Genomic DNA, 18,361 nt, shown 5'->3' on the forward strand with positions numbered 1-18,361 from the left:
TTCCTTTTTCTCCTGCTGCTGCTTTGCAGCATCAAAGAACATCCACATGGCTGCCACTCCAGAGAGTGGTGTATGACTGATGGGTTAAAACCCACAGGTAAGGATCTGAATTCAAATGTGCACACCTGAAACTAAGAAATAACTGCTTTAGGGTTTGGGTTTTTTCCCTTTCCTTTCTCCAATTTTAATTTTGCCCTCACCATTATGTTTTAAGGATCACTTATTAACAACCTGCCACAGCTGAGAACTGCCACACTGAAGTCAAAATTCTTTAAATGCCCACTACTGACTTGGCACTTCAGCAAGGAAAAAATTCGGGAACTCCAGAATTTGTCTTGCTTTTCTTTCCTATGCCAAGAGCCATGGCAGCAAGCTTATTTCCTTTTTTTTTTTTTTTTTTTCAATCTCATACTTGCATTCTAGCTTCGTCTTTGAATTATTAAACTTAAAAAAAAGCACTAGCTCACTGAACTATCTCATGGCTGTGCTAAAAGGAAATTTCAAAAGGAAAACTAAAGCAGTGAGTCAGCGAGGGGAAGGCAGTTTCCACTCTTCACCCTGAATTGCAGAAATGGAGGGTTGTGCAGGCAATCCTTCCATAGCAGGCAACCAGCATTTGAAAAGGCATCCCCACAAGCGAAGGGGGGGGATTTGGGGCAGGGGTAGGATATCCTTTGGTGGCAAGTCAGAACTTATCAAGCAAGGAAAAGATTATGAAAGATGTGTTGAAAACAGCAGCTAGGTACATATGAGAAGAATCACCTTTCAGGTCAGGTTCTTAAGCTTAACTGGAGCAGCAAAAGGGAAAAAACAAAACAAAACAAAAAAAAACCCCAAAAAACCAGAAATGTGGGTAATGCACAAAGGACTGCAGAAGTGCAAGTGCACACACACATATCTTTCTGCATCTCTAGTCCGATATTTCTTAAATGGCTTGTGCTGTTTTTATCAACCACATTTGCTTCTCTCTGCCCTGAAGTTAGGTCTTTCCAAAACATTCTTCAGAACTATAATATTTATTCTGAATATTATCCATTTGTGAAAGCTGCAGCTATGCTGCACTGCCATCACATTTTTACCTTTAAATTCATTTAGCCTAATGATGCTGCTTTTCAAAGGAGTCCTCCTTCATTTGTACTCAGCCGAGCATTCAGCTTCACTTGCACACCAAAGTGCATGCATATAAAGATGCATTATTCATCACCCTCATATGCATATGCACATTCTCTAGGCAGACATTTTGTCAGCACTCCAAATGGCTTGGCCAGTAGATGCGGTGAATAACTAGGCAGGAGACTGAGCTGGAGAAACACCATCAAAATACACTGTGGTGCAGCAGGGGAGTGGAAAGCATCTTGCAGTCCTTGGGATTTAAGGTATATGAAGACATGGTACAGAGGGGCAGAACAGAAACAGAGAGCGACAGCGTCTCTCTGTCACTGCAGGAGCAGGTTGCTTGACAGCAGGAGTGGAAAAGCTTGGGGTGGGGGTGGAAGAAAGAAAAAACTGAAATAAGAGGACAAAAGAAATGCCTCGGCACCAAGACTCGGAACAAACACCTTGAGAGCATAAGTGTTTGACACCTTGAAAACAAAACCCAGGCTTTCTGCCCTTTTCCCCAACAAGCACCTTTTTTTTATTAGCTCTGTTTTTCCCTTATGGGAAGAAGGCCAGGCTGGAGGACAAGGGGGAGCAGAAAACCCTGACAGCAAGTCCTGTGCTAGCTACTTTGAATCATGAGCTTTGCCTGTTAATTGGTCTTATTTCTGTGAATAACGTGTTGGTATTTCACTCTGCCCAAATTAGCTTGCCCAAAGCTTGAGAATTGGCTCACAGGCAGACTGGCCCCCTGCTGCGTTTGGATCTGTGCCTTTTCAGTTGATTCTCCACCTCCAGAGGATATCAATTAAACCTCTACTACATTCTACAGGCTGTGTCTGTTTGTGTCACACACACACAAAAAACTTATTTGACTGGAACAAGGCTTTAGAAGAGCAACCTGCTGTGGGGAGGTTAGATAACAGGCTTTTAACACAGTAGATGCACTTCAAACCTCTCAGACCTTTGACTTCTTGAGGCTAAGACTAGAATATATGAAGGATTTTAAATGCTCTTGAAATGACATACTGATACTACGAGTGCTTTGAAACGGAGTGGAGTATTACTGAGTGATAGTGTATATTGAGTCTTTAAACTCATTCATGAAAAACATTAGAGGTGGGGTTTTTTTCCCCTCCTCTCTCCCACCAACTTGATGCTTGGCATCTTGAGTGCCATGGACTGGGGGTAGTGTCCATTTCAGACTGAAACATCAGAAAAGGGGTTCTACCTTTTCAGAGTAGGTTATTAAATTGCTTCTCCTCACAGTCAACATCCACATTTCAAAAGGAAAACCCCACACCAGTAACTCACACACACACATCAAAGATGTTAGAAGCTATCAGAATAGCTGCCAAGTCTTCAAACTCACATCCTAAAATAATGGAATAGCTGTTCCTAGTTTTAAATTAATTCAGCCTGCATTATTTAGCATTTCTAATATTGGAAAGCTGGACAACCTTCTAAGAAGTCACAGTAAAGTATCAGTAAAATACTTTCTGGGGAAGATAGCTTCTATAAAAAGATGTATGCTAACTGGGATTAACCTATATTTAAAAGAACAGTAATCAGAAAGAGACATTTCATTAACAACTTTAATTATTTCCAAATCCCTATACAGGTCATACATACCCCATTAACACCAAGGGCTTTTTTTATTTTAATGCACTTTGCAGCTGTGTAAGTCACTCCAATGAACAAGAATTTATTTTAAAAAAAAAAAAAATCACAAAACCAAAACAAGGGCGGGCAGGGAGGGGAGAGGAACGTGGCTACAAAAAAAACCATGCCTGTTTTCCAGCCTGAAAGCACAGCAACTTGCATTCCCTCACCCCCTATCGCCTCTCCTCTCAAGGTTACAGTTTTCATGGAGTATCGTGCAGGGGCTGTGATATAACTTTGTGCTCCAGGGATCTCAGCTGATGTCTGATGCCTCTAGCTCAGAAGGGGTGGAGTTCTCACAACTTCTGCACGTAACTGTGCTTTACTCTACTCATGTAACTGGAGCATTTTCTTTAAGAGAATACACTGTAAAGTTCTAAGTTGTAACATAAGATAAGGAATGTTTTAAGTCGCCAGTCAATACCTTTCCATGTTAAACACGGGGTCCATCTTGCCCAAAGGATTTTGTCACTTGAATTGCTGAACACTAGAGATCTTAGAGGCACAAAACTTGAATCTGGATTCCATGAGAGAGCAAAGTAAAAAGGAAAGCATATTCCTTTTATTGTTGAATATTCATCTGGTTTTGCCAAGAAACCTGAAAGACTTAATCAGCCTCCTAAGAAAAGCTATAAATCCTGGCTAGGACACAGTGATAAGGGACAGAGACACCCTAAGACCTATGTGTGAGCATCGTTACACCTGAGAAACTGTCTGGTCTCATCAGCATTGCAAAGGTTTCCTGCAGGTGAAGTTCACCCCAATGTATTTTCTGTCCCCTGGGTGTATTGATGTAATATGCATTAGCACGACTTTAAATTTCCACCTTGCACATATGTTGCTTAAAGCATAGCGTCAGCAATAGGATCTCCACTGCCTGTACCCATCAGCCAATAAAAACAATCATAAAAGGTTTGATACTTTGCTAGACAATGCATTCTGCTAGTCACAGCCATTCTGGAATTAAATAGAGATTTGGTATTTCTCATTTTCACACAGTTGTAGATACAGAATAATCCAGAAGTGGTTTCAGCAGTGCTGGAGTGCCAGCTGCGTACATACCGTGTGTGACTACGCACAGTGTTTAGAAAGACAGAGTTACCTCATTTTCCTGGGTGAAATCAAGAGCATCTTCCCCCGATGCAAGCAGAGTATGAAGAATCCTTTGTTTCACCTGTTCCCATTCAACCAGCATTGATTCTCGGTGATACTCCTCAGCCATAGCAAAAGTCTGTTGGTGAAGAACAAGAGCTAAGGAACATATAGAAACACCAAACAGCCTAGTTCTGCTATTAATAGACCAGCTCAAAAATGAAACAGAAAATAGCAAGTAGATAAATCAACCAGGTCAGCCCTCAAGAGCTAATGATGTGCTGCATATTATTTTAACAGGCTTCCTGTTCAGGTACGAGGGGATTCAGAAAGTAGGTATGTGTGAAATTAAGACAACCCTCACATACCCAGCTGGTAAAACAGGGAATCTGTGTCTCCCATGGTACTGCAATACACACAAAACTTAGCAGGCTGGAAATCGATAGGCTTCTTTCTTTAATTGAGCAGCATGGACACAATATCCAGGTCATCACTGATCCACGCAGTTTGTTGAGACTAACTTCTCTAATGGCAACTAGCTTTTCACCTCCCTGGAGGCTATAAAGGTTTGATTTACTGCATTCTTAACAGAGATGTGTGTTTATTGCCCATATTTCATTTTCAGGCCTTTACCAGTATGTTTTTCTTTTAAATGGGAAATAGGATAAAGTAAAAATAAAAATATTAAGGAAAATTAACCAGTGCCAAAGAATCCGAAAGTCTCTCTCATCAGGCACATAACTCAGGAAAGCACAGATGAAAATCATATCGCAAGAAGAAACATCCTTCTACCTTTAAAACAGCTGTTGTGCTACATTGTCTTCAGATCAAATTGGGGAACTCATGGAAGGAAACAGCTTTTCCCTCAATATTCCTTATTTTGGCAGTAGCATTAGGATAGAGAAGACGCTTCACTACCCTTTCCCATTATTGTTGGGGTGATGCTAACTAGCAGCCTTGAGTATACCAGGACAGAAATATTCTTACTTCCACTAATTCTAAAGACAGAATAAGCTATGTTGGATCTTCCACTTCTTTCTCTTTCCCAACCTTCTCTGTCTTTCACATAACTTTGTGCTGCAGTGTACATAACTAAATGTCTTGGTTGGCTGAGTAAGTTTTTCATCTCATTACAGCCTACTGTTAGGATATTGTCAATTAAGGGGCAAAACATTCCCCAGGATAAATGAATTGATAAGAAGCAGTGACATTTGACAAACATTTAATCATGGTGCATGCATGCAACTAGAGCATAAGATTTGTGTTTGTCTTATTATATAAATTCACTTTATACTTTCATGGTAGAATACAGGTCTTATCGTTACCTTCACTATAATAACTTCAACAGGGTTTTAAATATGCTTCAATAATTACAGTATAATTATATGTAATTAAAATAATTTAATAATGCTTAAGTACTATTTCTTATCATTTGAAAGAAGCACAGGATCAGTTCTAAACCTGATGCCCCAAGTGTACATGGAGGGAAACAATTGTAACATAAGCACCAGGAAGCATGCAATGACATTTCCAAGCAGCAGTTTTAAGACAAACAACAGGAAGCATTTTTCCACACTGCATAATTCAATTGTGGAAATCATTGCCCCAGAACATGACAGACACCAAAAGCATAAATAGATTCAGAAACAGGATCAGATGAATTGCTCATCAGAAAACAACTTTCGGCTCAGAAAGTCTTCAAAACAACTACTTGCTTGGAGGTGAAGAGACAGGAGATGAACGGGGGAAGGCTAACTTTGTCTTTTTTTTCTTACAGACTAAGTAGTGGTCCCTTTCAAGGGAAGAAAACTGGACTCAGCAAACCCTGAGCCTAAGTGACAACTCTTACTTTCTTATTGTAGCATTTTCTTTTGTAGTGCTTCAAAAAAACTTTTTTTCCCCCCCCATACGAGAGATTTTCTTTGGACAATGTGATGCAGTATGGTGTTCTGACTGTTCTACAGACACAAGAATTAAACCTTGCAGCATTTCTGCTGCATAGGCCTGAATGCGGTCGTATGTACTTCAACAACTCCTGTAACCTGGAGAAACAGCTACAATAAATACATTGTCATTACTGTACGGGAAGTCAGTGCACAAGGTACTTCTCAGAGCAAAAAAGGAACTAAACCCCACGTCCTAGGCATTATCACCTCTAGAAAAGGCAGCATCAATGCGGAGAGGGTTGGAGTGAGCATGCTGTGCCTTATGAACAACAGCTTCTCTGTTCAAACAGATTTAACACTGTGAGAGTCCCGACCCTACAAAATACCGCAGTTGAAATACAACTGACAAGTATTTCTTCTGGAAATTCTAAGCAAGTATTTCCTAATGTCTAATTTTTCTATATTCTCAATACAGTCCTCAAATTCCACTAGTTTATTAAATATCGAATTTCTTAATTCCTTAGGGGCACACCCCCCCCCCTTTTTTTTTTTTTTTTTTTTTAGGAAAAAATGGTGCTTGCTTCCATCTTACCCTCTTCCTAGACTCTTCAATGGCTGACAGCAATGCATTATCTTTTTCATTCTTCAGGAATCCCTGCAGAAAAGGAGAAACAGCTTCAGTCAAAAAGTCAGCCTTGCACTAACATCAGATACATATTGTAGTACTCAGCTCTTTCAACTCTGAGAGGTGCTCAGAGCTCTCTCCCCAATCCACTCCCGAGAAGTTTAAAGGTCACTTTACTTCACCAGAGGTACAGTAAGATGCCCATACAGACCAACATGAAAATGAAAATGCATTAATCCCCTGTTTTAATATGCATTAAATCCTAGTGAAATGTCCTGCTTCTATTCTCTTTTATCTGTGTCCCAGCAACTGCTTCCTCTTGCTCTCTATTTGAGGGAGCTAGGATGAAAGCTGGTAGGAGCGATAAGCCAAGATAAGATTGTTGGACTTGAGTATGGGGGGGGGGGGGGGGGGGGGGGGGCGCGGAGAAAGAAAAACGTTTTGACTTGGCAGCTTCAGGCAGGAGTGGAGCTCTTGGAGGCCTGATAGGAACTGTGAAAAAGAGCCTTAAAAATAGTTAGTTGAGGAAGGATGGAAGTAACTAAACAGTCAGAAAGCATACAGGAAAAGTTTACCGCACAGCCTCTCTCCGTGCATACAGCTGGAGTGGATAAAAAAAAAAAAATTGTGTTTTTAATTTTCAGTATATCAATAAATCTCAAAGAGGTCAGGTATACATGAACAGACTGATTTAGATTAGCCATTAGCTCCTTATCTCAAAGGTTACTTTCATGACCCATACTAGGAAACATACAATATTTTGAATTTTAAACAAATAGCCATGGAGTAAACTGCAGTGACACACACAGACAACAAACAGGAAATTTTTATTACACCTTAACTTGAATATCTTTATTTTGCATTTTCACTGTTATATCACCAATTAAACAAACCAAGTTGATTTGTTCTCCCAGACTTCAACTTAATCATTATTCAAATCATAGAAAAGGAAAAGAAGCCTTTGACTCCCTCTGAAGTAATCAACTATTAACATTATCAACTCCATCTTAAGAGTCTGTACGCTCACTCCACAGCTCTAAAATCAAGAGCCACTAACAAACCCAGGGAGTGGGAATTCAATGTACCGTGCTTTATGCTTTTACAACAAGGATATACAATTGCAGCAGTGTCCGACCAAACTTGTCAGGAATCAGGAGGATTTCGTGCCCTTCGCTCCCCGCATCTTCCTGCAAATAAATGGTTCCTGCCCCAACAATCTGACAATATTGGTATTGATCCATATAACCTAGGTAGAGCTCAGAACCTCTAGGGGAGCACGGATCCTGTGGCAGGACAGAAACTTGCTGTTCGTAGGGATTTGGACCTTTGGGAAAATATATTTATGGCAGGTCTTAGAAACAGTCCTGCAGCAGTACTACATGCAACCACAGGCATCATGAATTGCTACTTAGCTCTGGGAGGTGAGGAGGGTTTGAAATCTCCACAAACTGAAGAAATCTGGCAGGAAACTCTGTCGCATAGGTGTGCTATCTGCCTTCCTGCTACCCAGTATGTGAAATAAAGGGCACTGTACCCTTTCCTTCTGAAATACAAAGAACAAATACGAGGTATGGGACAGCCCATGACCCACTTCAGCTGGAAATAGGAACGCGACCTCCTTCTGTATGCCAGAGAACAAGATGCCATCCTCTGAGACAGAGATGTGACACGGTCCCACCAGAAACAGCCCTTGAATTACACACAGAAGAGAGCAGCCTCTTCTACACACCCTATTCTTCATTTCGTCGTCTGCCATGTCCCACTTTATTTTTAGACAATGCCCACAGAGACAGCGCAGTTACAATCTGAATAGGGAAGCTAAATCCAGATCCTTGCACATGTCTGGGGACCAACTATTACAGCAGCTGTCACCAAGGCAAGGGCTGCTGCAGTCACCTAACTGGGCCAAGACCCAATCTTGGCTCTGTGCAGGAGAGGTGGGGAGCGATGGAGACATGGCTTGGTAAGGTTTGTCCATGTCTGCATGGGTGGAAGGACTTTGGGAGGGTAACAAGTTTGGATTGTTTGGGTTTTTTTTTTAATTTTTTTTTTTTTTTTAATTTCCCCACCTGCAACCTCAATTGGAGAAAAATTATCTGAAATTATAACAAGCAGTGCTTATAACAAGACCTTCAAAGCACACACGAACATATGAGCAGAAGACACAGCCACATTTCTGATGGTAGGGATCTGATGCTGCAGAGAACACTATGCGTTTGCCATATCCTAACAATGCTGCTAATTTTACAGGCAAAAAAGCCCATCGTCTCTAAGACACAGACCTACAGCTATCTGGATGCGACTGAAGGTGCTGAGCACACTGAGCCAGGCACCACAGCTTGCAGAGCTCCTGGGTGCCCTGGTTCCCTGCTTGCTCTGTGAGCACTGGGCTCCTGAAAGCCCTGAGAGATAAAAGTCCTACCTTACTGCCCTCAGTCCTCCCCTCTTCTCCTTGGGGGTATGTGTGGCCTGAGCTGAGCAGGTACCTGCCTAGAAAGGTACACAGCAATGATGGTAATTGGCAGAGTAATTCAAGATGTGCTTGAACTTCCCTTGAAGTCAGTAAATCCAGGCCGAGTATCTTTCTTAATGAAACCTCCCAGCTCCCAGAGAGTTCACTAGGTCTGTTTAAGGGATTACATTACACCGAATGCGAATTAGGGGATGATAATTGTCTTTTTCAATTTCAAAAACTACTCCTTTAGCAAATGAAAAATCCTCACACATTCCAAATAATATCTGTAATGCCTCGCTGAGGAGAGGTACATTTTAAAAAGGTTGCCCTATGCCTTGTGCTAAACATTATGACTGTAGCATGACAATTGCTGCTTCAGTTAATTACACACTAATTGTTAAGCCTCAGAAGAGGGAGCTTCAGTAGCTGATGCTGGGGCTCCTGCTACTGCTCAAGAGACTGCTTCTGCTTAGTTAGGCCAAACAAGAGCTCCTGGGGTTGTCACTCTAGGCTTTGGTGGTCAAAATTTCACGTTAGGAAAGTGAGGGGTATCCGGCTGCTGTAACAGTATTGATTCGCTGGGTTTATTGCATTGCCACCTAGTGGTGCACTATGTTTTGGTCATGGGACATTTAGATTTCACGGATGTCTGTAAATGCACAATGTCCATCTGCTATAAGAAAAAGCAGAGCTCTCTGGAACAAGAATGGGCAGAAAGATGGAAGAAATGTGCTTCATGCTAGAAAATTTTGGTCCCCAAAAATCCTAGGCCACATAACAGCTTTCATGTATCTCTTAAGTATGGGCCTTGAACAGTGCTGGTTGTGCTCACTGAGTTAAATCTGTCCTAAAAGCTTTCTGCAGTCCCAGAGGCAAGGTTTGACTTTGCCACAAATGCTTGCAGACAGTAACAAGGATACAGAGGTATGGCGTTCAGCATGCACAGGGAGTACACGACTCATATCACAGGAGCTGCCCTCTCAGGGGAGATGCTACTGATTGTACAACGAGCAACAAGATGTTGCTTCATAGTTGGTATCCAAAGAGAGAAGGAGGAGGAGAACAGAGATATCATTAGGAGACAAAGGGCTATTTCACAGCAGCAGATAGCAAAGATAGGAATAGCTAACACGAGCATCGCTAAAACCTCAGGAGGCAAAATCCTCACCTTGCAGCTCTCCATGCACAAGCTCTGCCATTGCAGGGATCCCAACGTAGCCCGGATTTTGCTTGAAAATGAAAATTTATCTTATTTCCCTGAGGCAGGCTTATGCAAAAAATTCATGGAGCCCTAACATCACATCATGCTGTCCTGCTTTATTGAGTGGCATTTAATTTTCCTCTCTGTTACTGTAAGACTCCTACACGTTCTTCCTGTGTCTAGTTTGGAAGGGAAGCAGCACAACTCTTCTCTATCACAGGTTCTCTGCAACACTCACTGCTGAATGTTTCCTACACACAATTTGTACAATCTGATGAAATGGTGTTTGCAAAACAGGAACACAGCCATAGAAATACACCCACTCTCCCATCCTCAGGTTCCCATTTTCCAGCTAGTCACACTTATTCTTGCACATCTACTGGCTCTGAGCATCTTTCCCCAGCACATTCCAGTTCCTCTTGGATCTCTTACCCCTTGGATTCCAGTCTGATCTTCTCACATTCTCCCTCTCAGCTGAAATCCAGCGCCACTCTGCCTCACTCGAGGATGGTTTGTGAAAGTAGCCCCACCAGTGGAGGGGCAGGACGTCAGGAGGCCGTGCCATTTCCCTGTTCTTGCCGTGCTCCTTGCTCCACTGTCATTTCTCATCTTGAGCAACCACTGCCTGACACAGGCTGACGTGACAGGAACCAGCACCTGCCTTGCTCCAGCCTGAATTCCAGCAAGAAAGTGTTCCAGTAACTAATTCATTATCAGTACAAAAGGGCACGCATGCACTGATGGTCTCTTTTTGACAGGAGATTGAAAGTCTCTTCCATTTACTGCAGTAAATGAGGTTAGTAAACTCTCTCCTGGATGACAGACATCTCTTAATTACTTCCATCAGCCAGGCCATACTTTTAATACTTGATCTTAGTATTCAAGCTGTCAAGAGGAGGCAAATGTTGCCAAATAGTATACAGAGGCCTTGGATGTTGACAGCAATGCTTACTTTTTCACTGGCAGGGGAAGAAAGGAGAAAATGTAATGAACAATCTGGGGCCATTTCAAGTCAATTGCTCTTTGATTAAAATATTTCCAAGTGCTGGATTTCCAGTAGATCCAGTGAATCCTGCAAAGGACCAGCAGGGATGATGATTATACGGTTAACAAAAATAACTCTTGAGCAATGGTTTGGGAACAGTAGCTCCAGATGAAGCACCTGATTTTATTATCTCTACTAGCAATTTTAAGAAACAATTTGCTAAATACAATCCTACTGCAAACATGCATGTGTGAGCACGCTGCCGGGGTGGTGCACCCTGGCACAGCCCTCCTGGCCACGTTCTCTAGAAACAGAAAATGAAGCAAAACTACCTGGAACCCACTACCACAATAACAGACCATACTACATATTATTGCTTTTTAAATCCAAATTATTGTTTATGCTGACACAAGCATCAATGCTTGCCGGCTGGCTTTAAACAGATAGGCCGATGGGCCCATAAGCAATGGTGTGGCCAACTAATGTATTCCTGAGGATGGGGACATGCCAGTATAGCACAGGCAATGTTTTTCTCTATTCAGACTCTCCTTTTGCATGCATCACACCAGCGACTCTGGGAAGCTTCCGTAGGTCTCCTAAGATTCATTATGCAGAAAGCATCAGCTTTTGCTAAAAACACACAGATAAGCAGCTTCACTACATACCTCGGCCTGTACAATACAGCGTCCTTCAAAGCAGCAAGACGGCTGCCCAAAGATCAGCTACCAAATGCAATGAGCTAAGAGCAGTTGTGAAATCGGCTTTCTCCTTAGAGGACTGCAGATGGCAAAATTGCTACAGGGCCAAAGCAGACTTAGGGCCCAAGTGCAGAGATCCTCAGAGAGGAAGAGAACCCAAGGAAGGGTGATTTACCAGTCAGCATCACTTCAAAGCTGCACGAGAGACAAGGAACGAATCATTATACACAGACACAAAGGTCCACTGAAAAGGAAGGTCTGACTAGGCTCGTCCCACAGCTGTATACAGTGTTCAATTCAAGGATTTAGCAATACAAAATTTTCCTAGCCTAAGACAGCTGAGCTTGTCAAACTACAATACGCATTTCTCAAGTTCCTTACCACTGTATTTAGAATGGGAAATCCTGCAAAATTTTTCTAAAAAATTAATTCACTGTTGACTAAACAGGAGAAAAAGCAGGGAATAAATAGAAGGGTTTACAGTTTACTAAGACCCAAGAGCCAGTTGTTGCACCAGAGACTTTCAAAGCAACAGCCATGTTGACGTTTAAGAGGGAAAAACATTCATACTAACAGCTGTAACACAAAACTGTGCTAATACAGCCAAACACTGGGCTTGGGGAAGATTTGCTGCTCCGCTACCTGCCTTCACAGGGGTCTTGAACCACGTCCCCCCCTGCACCATGACTGTGCTTCACACTTGTAGCCAATACTCACGTTCAATTCATTTGAAAGCCAAGGTAGGAGAGCTCTTCCCCACCCTGCAAGCAGACAGCATTTCAGCAGCAGTAAGTCATTAAAATATACAAACCCCAACCTAATTTCTGCTCCATTGTGTGACTAGCAACGATTTTAAAGATTATTTCACTTTTTTTAAAGTAGCTTTCTGCTCCAGCAAAATCAAATTTTGCAGAGCTGCAACACTGTCTCCTTTTTCATGATGGAGGAGCAGCAACATGGACCTCACTCCTGCAGCAGCAAGAGCCAATGCACGCCGTGCTAGTGCCTGTGTGCGTTGGCAATGCGCACAACTCCCCGCGCACACTCAGTGGGCCGGAGCACACACTGCAGAACGAAGAAAGGGCACCACCATTTGCCCGCAAGCCTTCTTCAACAGGTTGCATGCATTGTGGAAGATGCACAGCAGCAACCTTCCCTGGAGACAAGTTCTGGGGCAGAAACAGGGCTTCCCTGCTCCACCATCGGCATGCCATTGATGTAATGCTCAGTTTTGAATACAGCCTTTAATCTGTGTTGCAGAGCGAGCCTTAGGCAAATATTTACAAAGTGCCCTCTGCTGCAGGTTAGCACTGGCAATGCAAAAATCTAGTACATTTTTTTGTATTATTTAACTGTTTTAGACTGTTTGATCTGTGAAACTCATGCAGTTTTCACAGTAATCTTCAGATCATATCCAGGAACATTGGATTTTGCTGTGTTGGATAAATATCATTATTCCTTCTAGCTGTGACAGGAAAAACTCAAACTGCTGAAAGAAGCGCTCCTCAGGAAATCACAGATCAGCTCCTAACAGAAGCAAGGACAGATGGTGCATGCTCTTTGACTCTTGCTGGGACCATTTGGATCTGGCAAGTTAAGACTGGAAATATGCTCCTTAGACATACAGGCTTTGAGGGAAGAAATACAAATACCTCTTAGCTCTTGCTTCAGCCAGGAGACCAGCCATTAAGCACAGAAGGCTAATATCAAACCATCAGTTCATATCAAACCACCCCCCAGCACTGAGAGGCACCATCACATCCCACACCCAACCACAGTCCTTCGAAACGCATTTGCAGCATGCGGCCACCAAGGAGAGTGCAAGTTTTTTGCAGCAAATATAAGCAAAATTTACCATTAAATACACAGGGAGCACAGCTTTATCACACTGGAAGAGTCTAGAAAAGCACCACTGTCAGATTTCCTGCTGAAATATTGTGCCAGGCACTCATACAGCAGCCCCAAAATTGAACTGTCTCTGCTACGCGGCACTGCTTGTTCTGTGTATAAGCAGAGATCATCGCTGCTGGCACGAAACATGACTCTGCTCAATTTTAGTTTCTTCTAATTCAACATAGGATGCTCAGCGAGTTCAGGCTTTCATGCACTCAGTATTTCACTTAAAATTGTACTTACAAGTGGCTTAACTCCTAACATAACACAGAAACTCATTGCAGCATTCCTATGCATTTTAAGATTTTACAAAATACGTCAGAGAAATTTGCAAGATTTAACAAACCCAAGTATAATGATTGAGTGAAGTAGGACACTCGGTTCTAAAAAACATCAAAATATATCAACCATCACAATATGTAATTTATATATTACTTATACAGTGTAGCTAATTATTAAAATATTAGTAATTATCCATAGTATTTGTTGCGTCATTCCTCTTCATCAGGGTAAAACCAAAATAACTTCAATTACACAGATTAGTCTCATTCTCAGGCTCTAAAAATCTTTGCCATGTCATGTTGGGCTGCACAGCGCATGGGAATGCTGTTAGAAGTGGTTTTAGTAGGCTTTTTTCAAAGTCACAAACACTTTAATGGCATAAAACTAAGATAATACCTTTTTAAATCTAAAATTTTACAGTGAAGTTGCTCAGAATGAGGTTCTCTTCCACATACAATTATCAGCCTCCACTGCACAGATCATTTTTGACAGCAATTGTTACTGCAACACAAAAATAGTGTAAGCAACAGTGCTACCTTCTCTAGTGATCCTCTGTTCCTCCCCAGGCATATACTCATTTTCTTTCTCCCTACGATGCAAATGGGAGCTGTTCAACAAGAATCCCAGGTCCTACCAAGCTACAAAGTGCCAAGGAAATCCGTGCAATAACAAAATACAAAGTCTTGAATAACCCTAACCTGCTTAGAGGTCGTGCAAAGAACAGAAGGAAGAAAAACAATGGAAAAAAACCTGATCTGAACTAGAGAAGGAAGGTGGAAAGACCCTTACCAGCCAATTACAGCATAGGAAATGTTACTCAAGATCCACAAGAAGGAGCTTGTTCAGCTGGCTAACACTGGTACATCACACCTGAAAGCATCTCAGACAGTGTTTCCATTTGTCTTAATAAAGATAAAGAAACCAAAATGTCACAAAGGCAATTAAATGCAACGTCACCTCACTTGGAATACAACTTCTTGAGCGAGGAAAGCTCTCTGCACAGATCAGGCCAGTAGGACCAGCGGACAGGACCCACAGGAAGCCCATTTCCTTTTGGAACTGGCATTTTGGCATCAGCAACGGCATCAGCACAGAGCAAACGAACCACACAATCTGAAATCTGAGCTCATTCGTCAAGTTTCCAAATACATGGCTATCTGTTTTTCTCAAGATTTTTAAATGCAGAGGGATGACCTCAGTGTGGGACTTTGCTCAGCACCATGATGAGCAGCTACAGTCTCTCCCCTGCGCTATAAATGTCCTTGTATTAGCATCCCAATTAAAAAATACAATCCTACAAAAATCATAAACGCATCAAGAGATTCACAATCAAAGCAAAATTCAGGGCTTTGGCTCTTTTCTGGATTTTATTTTAAATAAATTAAATTATGAGGTAATTCCAATGGGCTTGAGATCCACAATACAACCTTATGTTAAAAATATTTATAGCGTGCAAAGATAATTTCTGATCATCCACTAGAATAAACTATTATATCTGCCTCTCTGGTATCATGCTTTTTAAGGGAATACTGAGAAAAAAAACCTACAGATTTAAATGATCCAAAATCTTCATTGTATAGTCATAACTAAGCTCGTAATGTAATACCTCTTGCTGAAAACATCCTCACATCAGGCAGGACACCCTCAGATCAAGCCATCTAAAATAATTTCACTGATGACGCCATTTTCTTATTTCTTTCGCTGCCATTTTAGCATGATGGTTACTCCACATTTTTCTTGAGAAGTAGCTGCACGTTCTTCCCCCTCTACAGGAAACCATGCTCAAATAATGCAGTGACAAATAAAACCTGTACGTTGAATTTCTGCCTGTGTCACATCCTTGCGTGGCAGGGGCAGGGACGAAGCACACAGTTGCCATTGCAGACCACACCTCAGTTTACTGTACTGAGAGCTGGTGAGGAGTCTCCTGAGATGGTGTAAGCTGAGAAACCAGCCACTGGAAATCTGTCAGCACTGCACGAAAAATTGATAAAGCCAAGGAAAGAGGAGTGTCCAGCCCTGTTACAGGAGGATAGGCTTCTCTATATACCACAGAAAACACTAGCTAATAAGGGAGTAGTTGGAAAAGAAAAGAAAAAAGGCATAAAGGAGGCATACTGACAAGCTTGCAGTGTCTGTCACTGGACTAATTGTACATTAGCATCAACATATAGGCAGATAAAATAACCCACTTAACCTGGCAGCAGAAAATTAATTTCTCCAGATATACTGTTCACATCCAAAAGCCAAACTGCCATCCCTATCAGTTGATGAAGTATTTCCCAGCCTGAAATGGCACACTTCTTATGGAACACCAGCAAGAGGGACAAAATATTAAACAAACCTGGTAGTCATTAACACCCAGTCTCCTCTAATCCACTTCTGCAAATTTTAGTGCAATCCCTCAATCTTCCCGTACCCCTGTAAGTGCTTTTATCTTTCCATCTGTCTGGTTGGGAGCGCATAACCTTGCTGTTTGTAAGAAACAGGGATGTTTTCGGGCTTTTTTGGAAAGAAAACACATTATCGGTATTTGCACATCTCTCCCTTCACAATTTCAGATGTATAAAAACAGTTAAATGCCTTCAACCGTATGTAAAAAAACAGTAATGAAAAAAAACCTGGTTCTCTTTACCTGCTCTGGATGCAAGTAGCGAGCCTGGCAGCGCTGAGCCTGACACTCTCCCTGTTCTCGGGCTGACTCAAGCTGAAGGATTTTGGCTGCTGTGCCCCCATCCCACAGCAGAAAGCCCATGTACCGCCTTCCTGAACGTTTCTCGGGAGCACGAGTTATCTTTCTGCTTTAGTAAAAAAAAAAAAAAAGCCAAGCAAACATCTTCCAGTCTCCATCTGTATTTCAGACACAAAGTGATGCATGCAGCAAACGCTCACTGCCTCGAAGGGACAACGCCTGGTTCAGAGACATCAAAATCCTCTCAGCACTGTAAATGCAATAAACGAGTTAAACTGGGACGCAAATCCTAAACCCCAGCATAGGTGACTTTCCTTAGTACTGCACCTCCACAATGGGGTTTACCATAAGATTTCTATGACAATTTGAAGTGTCCCAGAAAAATCTAGAGAAAGAAAACCTTTCCAAAGTTAAATCTACTTTATTTCGCTGATAGTGGCTGGCTAATGCTACAAAGAAAGAGCCAAGATTACATGCATTTTAGTGTGAAGAATATAAGTTGCTTTGGTTTTTGGGTTTGTTTTTTGTTTTGTGGGTTTTTTTTGTTTTTTGTTTGTTTTTAAATGCACACTGGAATTTCAAGAAAATGAGCAAATTTGAAGTTCAAACTTTCTTAAATAACATGAGATGATTTGGCAAAATCATCCACCTGAGTCAGAAAAATAAGCCCAAATCAGCTAGCCCATTCTTCCTAAATATTTGTAAATAAATCATAGCTACTTGGTTCACGTAATAGGTATTTTCAACATGGTAGCGTGTCCCTTGGAATAAATATAAATATTTTACTGACAGTGAAAGCAAGCAATTTGGAGGAGTTCATGTGTCATACCTTTAAATCCTCAATTTAAACATGCCGTGGTCTTTAGAAATGCTGTTTCCTTACTACATTACTGATACATTTCACAAAGTTAATTATTTAAATTACCTATGAATTATTAATTACAGATCATTAAAATAAAAAACAGAAGTCTAGACTATGCCTGTTACAATTATACAATTTGTATTTTAAAATGTTAGATATTATAAAGCTCAGAGAGAGAGGCATGTATTAAAATTCTCTGCTGCAACAAATGATATGTTGTAATAAACACTTTATCCTTTTTCAGCTTATTTCTCCTATTGTGTAATAAACCTAAGGTTTAAACTTTCCAGACTTGGGGCATGAGACTGGTGTGCTGAGGATACACCAGAGACAAAAGGTTTCCATTTTTCTCCTCCGGCTGTACTCCACCCTTGCTAAGGAACTCTCTAGCAGTGCATGCCTTTATTTGCGCGTTGCATTAACAAGGCACACAAGCTCTTGGACTTTAATGTAAATGAAATGCCAACTCCAGATGCTGCCAACAGATCTCACGGAATACCCTGCTATAAGAGACCTACAGCTAATTATTAATTACGGTGGCTCAGTCATTTTTCCATACATTAATTTATGAAGCTTAGTTGAACTCTGTCTCCCACCCACTTCAGACAAAGGAAAATAATTTGCCACACTGTACCAACTGCAAGGATAACTGAGCCATCTCCCATACAGGGTCAGTAGAGGTAGCTTCCTCCATCTTTTTACACATGCAAACCACACATTTCATTGTCTTTTACTTGATTTCTTGCTGAGCTGCTTTTGTGGCAAGACCCCCCCCCTTAGCACAGGTAATCTCGTTTAAGAGAGGCAACTTTTTGGTCATACTATGCCACTGTTCCCATGTCTCCCCTTCCAAGCAGTTCAGACATTTCTCAGTTGACAATAGGAAGAGTGCAGGAGATGGCATATAGGCACCTTAATATTTGGGGAGGG

At 41.6% G+C, this 18,361-nt stretch overlaps 1 protein-coding gene across 4 annotated transcripts in view; it reads right to left on the reverse strand.

The window, feature by feature from the left end:
* The window catches only part of NUP93 (nucleoporin 93), an 86,365-nt gene that overhangs the window by 26,632 nt on the left and 41,372 nt on the right, over positions 1–18,361 (reverse strand). For 3 of the 4 annotated variants that reach the window (XM_075510497.1, XM_075510499.1, XM_075510498.1), the window contains 2 exons: positions 6,331–6,393; positions 3,863–3,991 (listed from right to left, as the gene is read on the reverse strand). In XM_075510497.1, coding sequence (XP_075366612.1) covers positions 3,863–3,991; positions 6,331–6,393 — 192 coding nt within the window. Of the gene's footprint in view, positions 1–3,862; positions 3,992–6,330; positions 6,397–18,361 lie in introns of all 4 variants that reach the window. The other variant, XM_075510500.1, reaches the window with a different exon arrangement.

Source organism: Mycteria americana, chromosome 8 (genome assembly GCF_035582795.1).
Source record: "Mycteria americana isolate JAX WOST 10 ecotype Jacksonville Zoo and Gardens chromosome 8, USCA_MyAme_1.0, whole genome shotgun sequence".
Taxonomy (NCBI): domain Eukaryota; kingdom Metazoa; phylum Chordata; class Aves; order Ciconiiformes; family Ciconiidae; genus Mycteria; species Mycteria americana.